General features: G+C 38.3%; 1 protein-coding gene across 1 annotated transcript in view; it reads right to left on the bottom strand.

Annotated features, from left to right (window-relative positions):
• Positions 1–16,440, bottom strand: part of LOC136858749 (unhealthy ribosome biogenesis protein 2 homolog) — a 211,295-nt gene that overhangs the window by 168,128 nt on the left and 26,727 nt on the right. The window contains exons 2-4 of the mRNA XM_067138511.2: positions 13,701–13,957; positions 8,610–9,882; positions 8,322–8,500 (exon numbers count right to left, since the gene is read on the bottom strand). Coding sequence (XP_066994612.2) covers positions 8,322–8,500; positions 8,610–9,882; positions 13,701–13,957 — 1,709 coding nt within the window. The remainder of the gene's footprint in view (positions 1–8,321; positions 8,501–8,609; positions 9,883–13,700; positions 13,958–16,440) is intronic.

Raw genomic sequence — 16,440 nt, 5'->3', positions numbered from 1 at the left:
TAGCTCACCAAGCGGCTCTCTTGTAAATATGTATATAAACTATAAAGTCTCAACTGTTCAATTGGATAATGTAAATTTACTGTATAGTTACCAACCATTGACAGTATTTTTTGTTACAAACATTGACGCCAAGCACTATACCCTTTCTCCCCTGACTGTTATAATGTAAATAATTTGTAAAAACATTATAATTTCCTAAGAGTGCGTCAATTATTCTTCGGAGCACCACTGCTAGCTCTGCTAAAATTACCCAATAACTTTACGCATTGGTGCCGACTACTTAATTTATAAACTTAATTTGTCAACGATCACCATTGTACAAGTGTTTCTCGTACTTAATTTTCCCATTGTAATGTATATTAATGTGTGCATGTTAAATACTAATCAGGTACCTGATTTTTGCCTTGAGGAGGTGATTTGACTGATGATGCCCTCAATGAAGGGCGAAACATGTCTCAAGTGGAATTAATAATAAATTCCTAAATGTAAAAATTTATATGTATTGAATAGGTGACAAAATAAACCATTTAGCATCCTACACACAAAAGGATATGGTACCGAATATCATCGATTACATTTTGTGGCAAATATTTCAGTTTTCTTATTCAAACTGCGTCACCTAACCTAACCGTATTATATGTAATCAGAAAAACGTATTCCAAGCGCCGATAGAGAAATGATGACATACTCGCTATAAATTTACATGGGAATAGCCCCTCCAAAATCTTTTTTTTTTTTTTTCCTATTTGTTTTAACATTGCACCAACACAAACAGTTCTTATGGCAATGATGCGACAGGGAAAGCCTAGGAATGGGAAGGAAAGGGCCGTGGCCTTAATTAAGGTACAGCCCCAGCATTTGCCTGGTGTGAAAATGGGGAAACCACGGAAAACCAGCTACAGGGCTGCCGACAGTGCGATATGAACCGGATGCAAGCTCACATATGCACGCCCCTAACTGCATGCCAACTCGCCCGGTTCTCCAAAATTTAACCAAATGCCAGAAGATGTAAACTATGTGAAATCAGTGATGCACTCTGCCATATCTTGAGGTGTATCGCATTCTTACTTAATTTCAGTGTAGAGTATTCATATTAAGCGATCGTTTACTTAGCCTTTATCTCTAACGGGTTAACAACTGCTACAGACCATGTAATTTACGCATTTGTTATGAAAACATGTTCACCTCTTTAATTTCTAATGATCTTTAAGGAATAGCAATTGACTGGTATTACTAATCGACTCCGACATCGCCTCTGAATGTGGACGAGTGACCTCACAAGTTCACATGGCAAGAAAACGATACCGAAGGTCGCATTTTGTGGCAAATGCTTCAGTTTTCTTATTCAAACAGCAACACCTAACCTAAATGTATATGTACCATGAAGGACATGTTATTTTATATACAGTAAAACGTTAATTCGAAGTCGTTGAGACACAAAAATCGGACTTCGAATTACGTCATTTCGAATTAACCACCAACATGTACTTCGGAAATGCCAACCCTTGCGGCGTTACAATATATTCTAAGACCCATTACTGCATGCAATTAACCATGATTCACAGTTTAAAGCTCTCAAATGCCATGGAAAAAAACCTATTTCAAAAATGTATCCAACAAGGTGCATTTACAGTATTCAAATAATGCACTTGGATAACTCAACCAGCAATCATAAGCTCACACAATGAAATCAAAAGAAAGGAAACATGATTTTTCTTTTGTTTTTGTTTTTTTTGTTTTTTGCTAGGGCTTTACGTCGCACCGACACAGATAGGTCTTATGGCGACGATGGGATAGGAAAGGCCTAGGAGTTGGAAGGAAGCGGCCGTGAAAATGGGAAACCACGGAAAACCATTTTCAGGGCTGCCGATAATGGGATTCGAACCTACTATCTCCCGGATGCAAGCTCACAGCCGCGCGCCTCTACGCGCACGGCCAACTCGCCCGGTGGAAACATGATTCAAAGACAAGGAGAAATCTATACTGGCTCCCCTGTGTAAGTGCTTTATTCAATGGATTACTGTACCGAATGCATTTTAGATGCCTTTTGCTTGCAAGGAAAGTACCCGATGCCCTTAAAGCATTGTGGCTTATCGAACTTTCCTATGACGAGGGGAGAAAGTATCTCGCTTCTGTCCACATTACAACAGTACAGTGACTATACTTGTACGATTTCCCACCATGGCACTTCTAAGACCCATTAATGCATGCAATCACCTTGATTCTCAGTTTAAACTTTTCAAATGCCATGGAAAACACTATTTCAGAAATTTATCCAACAAGGTGCATTTACATTATTCAAATAATGCACTTGAATAAAACAATGACAAACATAACCTCATGCAACGAAAGGAAGAAAAACACGATTCAAAGACGAGGAAAAATTTTGCTGGCTCCCCTGTGCAAATGCTTTTCTCTTTTGGATTACTGTACTGTCTGCATTTTTAGATGCCTTGTACTGGCATGGAAAGTGCCCGACGCCCTTAAAACATTGTGGTTTTTCGAATTTTCCTATGACAGGGGAAGGAAGTGTCTTGCTTCTGTGTGCACGGCATAGCAACACAGTACATTTCCAGGCTGGCAATTCTCTCCTTTAAAACCATAAGTCCGTTTGTCCTCGGCATTTAAAACAAATAAAACAAACAAAGAATGCAGTTTCATCGGCATTGACAATATTGTTTGGTGCATACGAATTTATTATAGGCTACAGGCCACGCTTTTTCACCAACTGTCGGCGTCGCCAGTATTCGCGGATTCTACCTCTCCTCACACTGCCTGCTACGTGATATTGTGGCGTTCCTTAAAACGCCAAATACAAAATGATCACGATTCCGCGTGAATATAGCAGATAGGAAGCACACTGTCGACACGCCAAAGGAGGTGAAAGTGCGCAAAGTTGCCTTCATGTTCCGGAAGATGCGTTCTTTCATGACGCGGAGAAATTTTGAATTTAAATTGCTCTGTAAAATAACTTTTTTCAAAATGTAAAGGCAGTTTCGAATTAAAAGTCTGAATTTCAGTAACGGGACCGATACTGTTCTTCGAATTGTGAATTAAACGATTTAAATAACATGCAAAACCGTACCTAATGTTTTCTGGGAACGAGAGCTGCTTCGAATTAGGTGAGATTTTGGATTATCGAGGTTCTACTGTACATACAGATAAATCTCAGAAAGGAAAAGGCTGCAAAAATAGTTAAACAATGGTGAATAATACTGTTAGGACATTACGACACTGGTCAAAAAAAAGTTATGCATATTGCACGATTCTGTATTTCTGAACATGTCTGGTAAATTATGTTGCATATTTTGGTTTTATATGATCTTTGAAACGCATTATATCTGTTTTCCTGGTAGAGATTCTGATCAGTTGAGAAGTTGAGTTGATGGAGTGCAGTTGGAAAAAGAAGTGATAAATACAGTTTTACCGTGTAATTTACTGCACCACAGTAACGCGCAATGCCATGGCACACGATTTCAGTAGCACATAGAGTTTGAATAGGGACTTTAATGCAATGTGGTCAAATGGTACAACCCGAAGTCGCTCAAGTGGTGCGGTGCAATCAAAGAGGCATTTCCAGACTGTGGAGGAAATTCCAACAGACACAATCCATAGCTGGTAAGCCTAGGACAGGTTGACCACGCAAGACAACCGCAGGCTCAAGACGGATACATCGTATTTCTGCTGGGAGACAACCACCTTACGGAGAAAGCTTCGAGCAGCTACAGGAGTCAATGCGTCTACACAAACTGTCTAAAATCGACTCCATAATGTAGGACTACGTTCTCGAAGACCATTCAGGGGACTAGGCCTCGAATACCGCCACAGACGTCAGTGTGTACAATGGGTAAGTAGATATGAAAATTGGATCCAGGAACAATGGGCCCAAACATTATTTAAAGAAGAGGTACGCATTTTGCTGCATCCAGATGTCAAAAGTATTCATGTCTGGAGCGCAAAAGGTCAAAGTTTAAATGAAGCTTTCATTGCTGAATGCTACCAGCAAGGTGGTAGCTCAGCACTCATCTGGGAAGGATTATTGATGGGCCACCGTACACTACTAGTCCACATCCAGGGCAATATGACGTCACAATAATACAAGGACAACGTCCTTGAACCCATTGTTTGTGGATTTAGAAATGACATTGGAGCAGATTTCACTTTAATGGACGATGCTCTTGCCCATCGCTCACAGTCTGTGAATAGGTTCTTGATATTCAAAGGATGGTCTGGCCACCACTGTCTCCTGATTTGAATTGTGTGGAGCATGTATGAAGAATTTCCAACAGTCCCCAACCATCACGAGCCCTATTAAGGGTTATAAATTTCATTCTGGTTGGTCCATATTGAACTGAGATTACATGTGATTTATTCAGGTAAAATTTTCCCACCTATTCAATACAGTAAGCTTTTTGAAATGCAGTTATTACATTATAAAGTTCAGTACTAGTTTCAACCCTACTCTGAGTCATCATCAGCCTTAAGTATTCAATTATACAATTTAGTCAAAATATCCAAAAACAATACATTTTAGTTAAAATAAGTAATATTACATTATCCAGCTTAAAAGTTAATGGTGAAGAAATACAAAGATAATAAAACAAATATAAACTAATATGCCGTTGTAAAATGGCTACATCTGGAACCAAGTGTTATGGTTCTAACGGTATATCTCTCATGTGAGTTCTGAAAGTATCGTTTTTTCGTAGCACTGAATAAAATAAGCACAACTGAGATGAAGGTTCATAAAATAAATGCTTCAAAATATTCTTTCTGGTAGATTCTATTGATGTTGGCATAGGCTATATATGTCCAATATTTTGAGATAGTATATAATTCAACAGGGCCAAAATATAGGCAATATCAATAGAATCTATCAGAAAGACTCACTTTTAGTACTTAGAAATATATTTATAAATCATATTTTGAAGCATTTATTTTATGAACTTTCAGCACAACTGTGCTAATTTTATTCAGTGCTACGAAAAAACTGTACTTTTAGAACTCACATGAGAAATATAAGTAGAATCTCGTTAATTCGAAGTCGCTGGGAGGCAAAAATCGGACTTCGAATTACATGATTTCGAATTAACCGCCGCTAACTCGAAGTTCAGAAATGCCAACCCCTGCTGCATCACATAATATTCCAAGATCCTTTAAAGCATGCAATCACCTTGATTCACAGTTAAACCTTTCAAATGCCATAGGGAAAAAATTCCTAAATGTATCCAACAAGGTGCATTTGTTGAAATAATGCTCTTGGATAACGCTGTACACTGTCAAATGTAACCTCACACCCGGGAAAAATAAAACACAATTCAAAGACAAGGAGTACGGTAATCTACGGTATATGCACGATGCAATTTAAGCAAATAGGTTATAACCTACTTGATTTACGTGCAGTATAAAGCACTTGCACAGGGGAGCCAACAAGGCTGTCCAAATTGGAAACACATTACACCAACAAAACAAACTTTAAAAACCCAGACATACATTTTAAACAAACAACAAGAATAATAGATAACTATGTACAGTACCTGAATAGTTCACAAATGTTTAATGATCCAGTAGGGCTTTTTTGTCACAAATTAGGCTTATTGCCTTTTAAAGAAAGAATGTATAAGAGGTTGCTTCATCTTTTTATTTATTTTATAAACACTAGCTACGAACTGCTTCATATGGGCCATAGCCTTAATTGTAGCGTTGTCAGCATCACTTGCACTTATAACTGAATCCAACACGGCGAGAGCGGCAAGTACATCATTCTTTGACGGAATAGTTGCCGCCTGTGCCGTATCTTCGTCATGTTCAACATCAGCTGTAGCTGCATCTCCCTCTGGCGTCACGTAATCACAGCTGATCATCATGGCGGGATCCCGCTCTTCTTAAGTAGTCTCCGCATGGTCGATGTATTTGGAGAAAGTCATACCGACATCGGACTTTTGCCGTAACCCCTCCCATTCAACTTCATTGTCGTCTTCTTCCTTTTCTACTTCATTTAACGAACCAAAACCACACTTGACAAAGCAGTTCTTGATTGTCGATGAAGGAACAGAGTCCCAGGCAACTGTTACACTCCGCATTGCATCAATTACGTTCCACTTGCATATTTCTCCCGCCGGAATATTTCTAGCAACTTCCCAGAGAAAGTAACGCACCAGTCGCTTTCTGTAGCCACGTTTCACAGATTAAATTATGCCTTGGTCTAGGGGCTGCAAGTAGCTCATAGTGTTGGCCGGCAGAAAAAGAACTCTCACATGTTTTAAAATTAAATTATGTTTGTGTGCAGCCAACTGATCCAACAACATAAGTATTTTCCTGTCCTGGCATACCATTTTGCGCTCAAGGCATACCAGCCACTCCTCAAAAATTTTGCCTGTCATACAGGAATTTTTAGACAACCTATGTTTGCATGGAAAGTGCCTGATGCCTTTAAAACATTGCGGCTTCTCGAACTTGCCTACGGCGAGGTGAAGAAGTCTCTCGCTTCCATCCGCATTGCAACACAGAAGGACTGTGACCCTATCCTTGTAAGATTTCCCGCCATGGCACGTCTCTCCCTTAAAACCGTAAGTCCGTTTGGGCTTGGCATTAAAAAACAATGCAGTCTCATCGGCATTGAAGATATTGCTCGGTGCATATGAACTGATTATGTGAGCCACGTTTTCTCGCCAACTGTCTGCATCACTAGTGTTCACTGATTCGGCTTCTCCGCACACTGCCTGCCACGTGATATTGTGCCGTTCTTTAAAACGCTGAATCCACCCATTCGAACACTGAAACTCAAGACCCATCTTCGGCGCCAGTTCATTCGCCTTCCCCTTAATAATCTCGCCATCTACAGGGATATTGTTTGCCCGAACATGCCGAAACCACTCGATCAATTGTACTTCCAAATCAAAATATTTAGCTCCTCGAATGCGCATTCGCTTTGCTGTATTTACACTCTGAATTTCCTAAGCTTTTATGCTCTTAACGATTTTTTAAAACGTTGAAAGTGTGGACACAGGAATTAAAAATTCTTTAGCTATTTCAGTTTTCGTCTTTTGTCCTTTGTCGACCTCCCTTATAATTTTCACTTTCTCTCTGAGTGTCTTTGAAGAATACCGACGCTTAGCCATCGCAACACAAAAAAAAGGAACACACATGCCCTAAACTAAAATATCGTAACAATAAACTAAAACACAGTATTAATAAAATATAACAACTTCGAAGTTTATAACTGCACACTAAAACTTTAATTAAAATGAGTAACTAGAAGAATACAAAAGAACTATGATTTCGCTAGAATTTGGCAACTCTGAAGCACGCTGTACACACACCAAACTCTAAGTGAAAGTGCGGAAAGATACACGTTCCGGAAGACGCGTTCTATCGTGACGCGGAGAATTTTTAATTCAAATTACGCCATGAAGTATTATTTTTAACAAACTGAAGGACAATTTCGAATTAAAAGTCTGAATTTCAATACTGGGACCGACATTGTTCTTCGAATTACGAATTATCCATATTTTGAATTAAACAATTTAAATAACATGAAAAACCGTATCTCGTGTTTCGGGGAACAAGAGATTCTTCGAATTGCGCGGCATTTTGAATTAACCGATTTCGAATTATTGAGGTTCTACTGTACCGTTAGAACCATAACACTTGGTTCCAAATGTAGCCATTTTACAACGCTTTATTAGTTTATATTTGTTTTATTATCTTTGTATTTCTTCACCATTAACTTTTAAGCTGGATAATGTAATACTGCTTATTTTAACTAAAATGTATTGTTTTAGGATATTGTGACTATATTGTGTAATTGAATACTCACGGCTGATGATGACCCCGAGTAGGGTCGAAACTAGTACCGAATAACTGCATTGCAAAAACCTTACTGTATTGAGGAGGTGGGAAAAAATTTACCCGAATAATCACCATGAGCCCTATAAGACCTTATCCCCGCTGCCATAGAGGAATGGGACAATCTTCTGCAAGATGTACTGGATACCCTGGTACTGAGCATGTCACACCACCTCCAAGAATGTCGCGGGGCTCATAGAGGCCACACAAATTATTCATTACACAAAAAATTGACTTTGTGGTTTAAGGATTATGCAAGATTTTGTTTACATTACTGTATGACAAAATATTCCTTTTTTGCACATTGGCTCACGTGTTATCTGGTTTTATGTATGTTTGTACTGTACACTATTGTAGGATAAATAACAATGTATTAAATTTGGTCCAAAAATAAGGAATCTTGTAATATGCAAAACTTTTTTTGACCAGTGTCTTTAACTACCGAGAAGGTAAATTACAGATCATTGTCTTACATGCTCTTTGTGGAGAAGAGCAGTGCCTAGTTGACCCAATATCCCTCTCAGCTCAGCCATACCATTAATAAACTTCTCTACAATCACAATGGGAATTGAATGTTCAGCCATGCGGACACCATCCAGGAAGTGGCAAAGAACATCCGCTAGAACTTCTACATACAAGAGGAATCCCTCACCTGAAAAATAATACACTATGCATTAATATATTTTATGATTAGTATGATGAAATATCTTCTTTAATTTAAATCATAGCTGGATTATGAAATTTTTCAAATTTTTACTCACCAGGGATGTTTTTTTCTAATATCTCCACACAGTCTTGATGTACATGATAAGTAAGACTTTTCATCATTTCAATGCACTGGGATCCAGGAAGTGTAGTCATACAGTCACAAAATTCATGACAGATCTCTTTTGGCAATATATCAGATGAAGTTAAATGTATTCTCCCATTCTCTGCAGAATTCACAACAGTACAGTCCAATATTGTAGTTAAGAACTTTGACGTAAATTTTTGGAGCCTATGAAGCTTATTGAACATCACTAGAACACAATGAAGAAAGGAAATATAGCTTGGCTTCAACACAATGAAGTCTTCTTGCACAAACAGAGTGCATTCCAAAATACTGCTAATCTTAGCTTCAATGATGAGAGGATTCAATTGAATAATACAATTCAGTACATCAAATGTAATTCCATGGATCTTGATTTTCAAAACACTAGAAACAAGCACTTCTAGCCAGTCTCTAAATGATACATTATTAATCATCAAGTCCAGCTGAACATTATTCTCACTTAACACTTCCAACAGACTCCTCAAAACAAGAAGTGAAGTTACACTAGCTTTTGAACATTTAGACACTTTATCCTGAAACACTGTTTTAAAGTTTTTATGAGTTATTAAATGGACTGAATTACCTTCAGCAACTCTAACATTAGGTTTAAACCCAATAAAATAACACAGGATAACAAAAAACCAACAAATCACACTACTTTCATTTTTGTAGCTTAGAGCAAATGCCTGAAATACTATGTTAATCACGTCACTGATAATATTTTCGGGAAGAGAGGTAACAGCGTTCGATAGGAGAACGAACAGTTCACAAATTATATCAGAGAACTGGTAAATGGATGAACCAAACACTGTTCTAATGCAGCCACTTATTTCACTATGCTTAGCTCGGGGGAAAACTATCCTCTCAACACAATGTATTACCTTAAGTTTTATGGTGCCAGATGTGTCTTCTGATTTCACGTTGCAATAACTTTCAACCAAAGCTATAATGATTTCTCTTACAAACAATTTACTGAATTCATCTTTGTTAGACAGCTGTTTGTAAAATGACACAAGATTTTCCACAGTTTTTGTAAATAACTGAGCATCCTGAATTTGAGATATGCCTCTGAAGAAAACTTTGTTTAAAGCAATATAATCTTGCAATTGTTTTCTAAAGTAATCCTGGAAGTGACTGTTTTCTAGCACTCGAGAAATACACTGTAGTATGATTATGTAGCTCCTTTCCTCAGACGATGCTTTGTTTAAAGAATCACTCAAAACCTGCAAGAGAAAGTTAAAGAAATCAACACCAACATAAAGATAGACACTTTCACATTCCATATTTATAGTTCTCAAATATTTTCACAATGCCAAATTTTATTACGCAATCTTCCTGCAACAGCCGTAGGTTGCCCAAGGACAAAGAGTACCTGAACAACAATAATGGATACAGATATATACACGAGATAGCATGAAGTTAATATTAGGCAAAAGAGTTAGGCATGTCAAACATTTATCCGAGGTACGCAAGCACGGTTCTTGAAGATAAAGATGGACTTCTTAAGAGCAGAAATAGCGATGTTATAGATGAAATCTCTATTAAGCCCAAAGGTATTGCAAAAGTTGACAAAAAATTTAGGAATGGTTCCTCAACCACTTAACGTCAAGCCAATTAGAGAGATGGATGAGAGCTTATACTTTTGCTTACAGAAGTCCACCGTTTCTTCATAAGTTATTCTTTCCCACCACATCAACCTCTTCTGGCTGAATTTGTTGGTCTCAAATCTAATTGTTGGATCAATGATGAAATCTTCAGAACAAGATGGCTTAAAACCAACAATGTCAATGCAGCAGTTGTTGCTTCTGTTGAAGAGCCCTGTATTTCTTCACACATGCTTGCCCTCTCAAATCGTTAGCTATCATTGATCTGGCTACATTATGGTGTGAGGTGCGTAGTAAATTACCCTGTGGACAGGTTCCCAGGACGTGTGGAAGAGTTTCGAACTCTGCGGCAATGCCGACAGAGGCTGTTGCCCTAGGATCTGCCAGGTACAGTATGCACAGCAGAGATATTGCCATTCATTTTCATTGCCTCATTCCATTCATTGCAAGACAAACCTTTATGATTACGAATCCATGTATTCGCTGGGGTTTGAATAGGACAATTCCACTTGGACAAATCATTTTGAACACCATCAAGGATATAATAAAAAAGTATAAATGGGTCCACCTGGTCAATACATTTAGATTTTTTTTCTTTCTGTTTAGGCCATCTGCAGACCACGGTGCTTGTGTTCTAGCTCTGTTTTTGTCGTCTGTCCCTTTTGGCATACTGGATTGTGTTCTTAGCGGCCTCTTGAGCCTTCCTGTTGGCCCAGTATTCCTTCATTTTCTTGCTGAATTCCTTCCTGCACTCCTCTGACCAATTCCCGACTACTTTGCGGCTAGGTGATGCAAGGGATGTTAGGAAAGGTTTCGCTTTGACCATTAAACGGTATGCATTCTCGTCAGTTATGGTGGAATGATTAATATTAAGCTTTGCAAGACCTTTGTCCACTTGCTTGGTCCAGGGGAATCCAGTAGCTTTGCCTTTGTTAGCAACCTTGAAGTTCTTATGGGATAATCTATTAGGATCCATTCTGTGTAGGTGTCCATAGAAAGTCAGACGTTTTCCTCTGATGGCATCTATGAGGTTTTCTTGATGCTGGTAGAGCTCACTGTTGGGTCTGTACCATCGCCTTACATCTGGAAGGATCCTTGGCCCTATTATTCTTCTAAGGAATTTCCGTTCTTGCACTTCCAGGGCTCTCAGTGGGGTCCTTTTAGTAAGGGATACGCATTCTGCTGCGTAGAGGACTGATGGTCTGACTACTACGAAGTGTCTCAGTTTGTAGGATGCTAAAAGGTTTGTTTTTTCCACCTACAGCTTTTAGCATCCTACATTCAGTATCTTCAATACGGATAACAATGATTTTTATCACTTGCAGTGTCTCAGTTTTACATTCTTTGATAAATGCTTTGAGGCATACAGTTTTCTGCAGGCATAGTAGGCCTTGTCTAATTTGATTTTCCTTTGTTCAAGAGCCATCGTTTCACTTAGGTCCTCCGATATCCATTCTCCGGGGTACTTCACATTTATTAACAATTTACCATTGTACAAAAATCACAAAAGGAGCAAATTCATGTTTCAGCCTCTTTAGGTCATCTTCAGCTGCTTTCAAATGTCAGAAATAAAAATATATGATGAATACATGCTATGAATAAAATTTACATTTTTGCAAAAACACAGGAATAAAATGTTGTGAATTAAAACATTACAGATGAAAGAATCATCCCTCATTATATGAATATAAAACAAAACATTGATCTTCAAAAACCATTCATCTTGATAAGTGTATGGTGAGCTAATTTCTAAGGTAGCAGCAACCATCTTATTCATGAAAAATTGTTGTTCTGTATAATATATTCGCAGCCAAAAATTTCTGAATTTAAAGATGTTGACGTATGTCAAATGTAATGACAGCTAGGTAGGAGTGTAGCTATTTAAACTGCCAACAAACCACCATAGGAGGTGTGAAGCCTAAAAACAACATAAGGACTATAATAAGTAATGAAAAGGAGAAAGAAAGTTGCAACAAAAAGAACCTTATAAAATAATAAATAAGATAAAATCAAATCAATAGCTCTGTATTTACATGACATGAACATGCAATCTTGGATTCTTTCTCCTGAGATTTGTGAACACAACATCCCCTTTCTTCTTTTTCTTGATCAGAGTGTAAACACAATTATCTGATAGGCCCAACATGCCTTTGAATGACTTGCAACACACCTGAACGTGTCTTTGACTGAAAGATAAACCATAGGTGACCGATATTTGTCTTCTGCTTAATGCGGGATTGTCAATGTTACATGGTCTTCACTGTTTAATCTTCACAATGTTTATCAACCCAAAGAGAAAATTAGCTTGATTATCCAGTGTTTGCTTTCTAAAGTCACTGCGAAGCTTACGTACCTCAGCTTCAGTGAAGTCATGGCAGCTGTAATGGCATTTCTATGTAGCCTACACAAAGAAAATAATCAAGTAAAACGTAGTACCTATTTATGAAAACAACGAACTAGTACAAACTTCATATCAAGGCGATAGCAGAACAGCTTACCATTCTGAATGGAATATGTTTTGGAGGCATTTTAGTGACTGAAATAACACTATGAGGAACTATACAGCTGTTAACAGGGTTTACTTGCACACTGTCAGCAACTGGCAAAGGTTATACATGATCCCCCCAGAGGCATGGGCTGCCATGTCAAGAAAACAAGGTGAAATTCTTTATGTTTCACAGAGATCTTTGCTTCATGTCTTCAGAAGACCATCTCGAATGTTCACGCGGAAGACTTCTCCAACTGAAGGTGTCTCTCCTGGAATGTGGACGATTCCATGAAGTAAGTGGGGAACAAAGTTTCTTTAGTTAAGAAGATTCTCAAATCTCAGTATTCATCCCCGCTTAAAGTTGTGATAACATGGAGTACCACATGCGTACATGCTAGGAAATCCTCAAACATGCAAGAAAATTACTCAAAAAGTACAAAATAGTCTAATAAAATCTATAAAATGACCAAATAATGCTATATAATCTTAGAAAATTTAAAAAATATAAAATGGCAAAAAAGACAAATAATGACCTAATAAATTAGCACTTTTACAATGTGGGAACTATGATCAGGATTTCTGTACAAGTTAACAATGTCTGTTCCGAACCAATTAAGAATCACATGTCACCAAAATCCTAGCTTTGATGGTGATACTTGTGGTTTAAAGGGGCCTAACACCTAAGTCATCGACCCGGTAGCAAAAGGAATAACGATCAAATAAGTATCATTGCCAGCTCACAAGCAGTGAAACGAGGAGGGTTGAGCAGAGATGCTTGAAAGGACTGAACATTTTCCCTTCTTTCCTTTTCTTTTTGTGATAATGTACCTTTTCTGTAAAAAAAAAGTCCCCTTTGACTGTAATCATGAAGTGAAATCCGTAATAATTACGGAAAATTCGTAATAGTAGGCACCTCTGCATATAAGTCAGTTAATGAGTAGTTACATACCTGAATTAATTTAGCCTTCTCAGATGATCTTATATCAGTGGCAGACAGGTTAAGCATACGATTACTGCTTAAACAATCAAAAAGGGTTTGCCAAATTTCTACAGAGTGAGCATTGTTGAGACTTTCTTCACACAGCCAATTTAAAACTAATTCTTCCTTCTTATTTATGAGAAGTTCAGTGTGCTTAAAGGAATTCTTTGCTAACAGTAATCGCTTTGATAAAGGCACAGAATTTTCTTTCAGTCTTCTTTGAAGTTCTGTAAACAAGAAAGAACAAAGCATGAACATGTAATAAAGACTCTTCCAGAATATTCTGGCCGTTGAGAAATTTAGGCCACATACACTCAGAACATGTTATCATAAAACCTGCAATGAATCACGTGAATTTCAAAATGCGAGGTGGTGGGAGGATGACCTTGATGTTTGGGCCTTTAAAACAACAATCAACATAAAAATGCAGATTTATATGTACACGATAATATACAATGTACACCTCATGTTAGGCAACTCAACACGTGGTTCAAAAGGGCGAGTGATACAGAGAACGTGCACATGCTACGTCCCAGCTGGCCAGTGGAACGGGGCCGATCATTCTGTGTTTTGTTCTGATCGATTGGTTTACCTGTGAGTTTCTGGGAGATGCTACAAGAATGTTCCGTTTCTAGCCACATCACCCGAGTGATAAAAATGGAGGCTAGCTGCAGTCAGTCAGTCAGTCAGTCAGTGTTGGTCCTGGATTCCGCAGGAGTCAGTGTGGGACTCAGTGCTGGAGTCAGTCTGAGACAGTGTATTGGGGTTCGGTGACTGGGCTGAAAACAACAAAGGTGTCGGGTATTGCTAGTGTCTCACCGAGGTCTGAACGAGGAGTGGTGGTGGTGGTTTCGGAGTGTCCAGAGAATAAGGGCTGCCATGAGTCAGCAACTGAAGTAGTTATCATCCTGAATACTGATGAGCTGTTGCTATTTAGTTGTTCACTGCATGTGACTGTGTGTATTACAGGACTGTCTCTGGAGTCGAACCAAGGAATAGTCATCGTGTGTTGTGTAGCCAGTAGCACTGTGTTCAAACCCAGTGGTCTGCCCACAGCTGCTATATGGGGTGACCAGACTTGAAGAAGTAAAAGTAAGGATTATAGCTGTCCTAAGGTAATACTGGGACCTTTACCATCATTTCCCATAGCTCATGGGACCATGTGACAACACAAATTTACCCCTATCGGGTCTTAACACATGGGACCACGCGCTACAGAAAATAACAGTCAAGGGACCTTTTCTGCCTAATGACAAATGTCGCCTCATTTGTATTTTAATAACTAATCCGAACACATGAGATGACCATTACAGCATAGTGAGGTCAACCGGTACCCTTCCGTTCCAAGATATGAGCACAAGCCTCTCAAGGGCATGGTGCGTCCGTGGATACGAACTAGAACCAACTTATATCTAACTTATAGGCATACACTGAATGGAAGAGGTCATGAATGCTAATTAACGGCAAAGATAGGCACAAATAAGTTTCAAAAAATATAATTAGCTCTCCTTAAAACATACAGTACATTCTACAACCTTGATGGTTAAAATTTACAATAATTACACTTGATACTCGATAAAGCAACAGGAAATCATGTCCGTGCTGTCAATCAAGTAAACCTTTCGATCCACATCTTTACAAGTGTCTCTGTGTGGACTTCAAAAGTTTGGCATTGATTTTAATAATCAAAGAAATCACACATTTATCAATTAAACACTTGAGTGTTACTGCACTTTCATCTGAATAAATCGAAGGTTGAATTTTCCTTCTAAAAGTTTCACTCCCTACCATCGATTTTGAGGTTCATCGGCCTAATATGTTTCGCTGTTGAATACGACAAACAATATCATAATAAAACCCTTGTGTATTTACAGTGAGAATCTACGACCTTGTGAATGCGAAATATTCCCCGGGATTGACTCCCAATTTACATATTCAAACATTAACTTACACTGAGATTAGTCTTAGAGTGGCCGCCTAAATGAAATATGACACGATAGATGATATATAAAAAAATAAAATATATCAAATAAAAAAAATAAGCAAATGTTACGGTATTGCAACATAATCCTACCAATGTTAAAAATGAACGTAATTCTGGTTGGTATGAACCACTCATTTGATGAACTAACTGTACACGTCATAAGGATCGAAGCCCTTCACTTCAACAAACTATCAAAAGATTTTCACTAAGTCTAGCTTCAATAAAACAATGATTATCTAAACATCAGATTCACACCCTTCTAACACCTGAAAAAGAAAACTCATATCATACACATAATATAAAAATAATGGCTGCATTTTGTTTTATTATAATCCGCCGCTTGTGTGACTGACAATTCTCATTGTGCTCCCAAGGTTCGAAGTGGCGACTTCAGGTTACATGCCTAGTCAGATATCCTGAAAAACAAAGCCCTAGCTACCACATCATAAAATATAATAATTTAAATGCTCCTACATTAATGTAGACATAGCTTGTGGCGAATGTGGTAATCAAGTGAAATACGTCTTTTACTAACAGAGAATGCAGTGTGTCTGAAGAACATTTCTTTGTCGAGCAGCCTGAGCTCCCAGCTCAGCTGGCCTTCTATCAAAAAGAAAACAACGACCCCTGGGGTCGCCTGCAATAAATCTCTCCTCGCAGCCAGCCCTCCCAAACGGGGAAATTATCTACTTGTCGCACTCGCTATGTAATACAATGGATCATTAT

Source organism: Anabrus simplex, chromosome 1 (assembly GCF_040414725.1).
Source record: "Anabrus simplex isolate iqAnaSimp1 chromosome 1, ASM4041472v1, whole genome shotgun sequence".
NCBI classification, from domain to species: Eukaryota; Metazoa; Arthropoda; class Insecta; order Orthoptera; family Tettigoniidae; genus Anabrus; species Anabrus simplex.
Note: the sequence above shows the minus strand (reverse complement) of the source record. Positions and strands in the feature narration are given on the sequence as shown.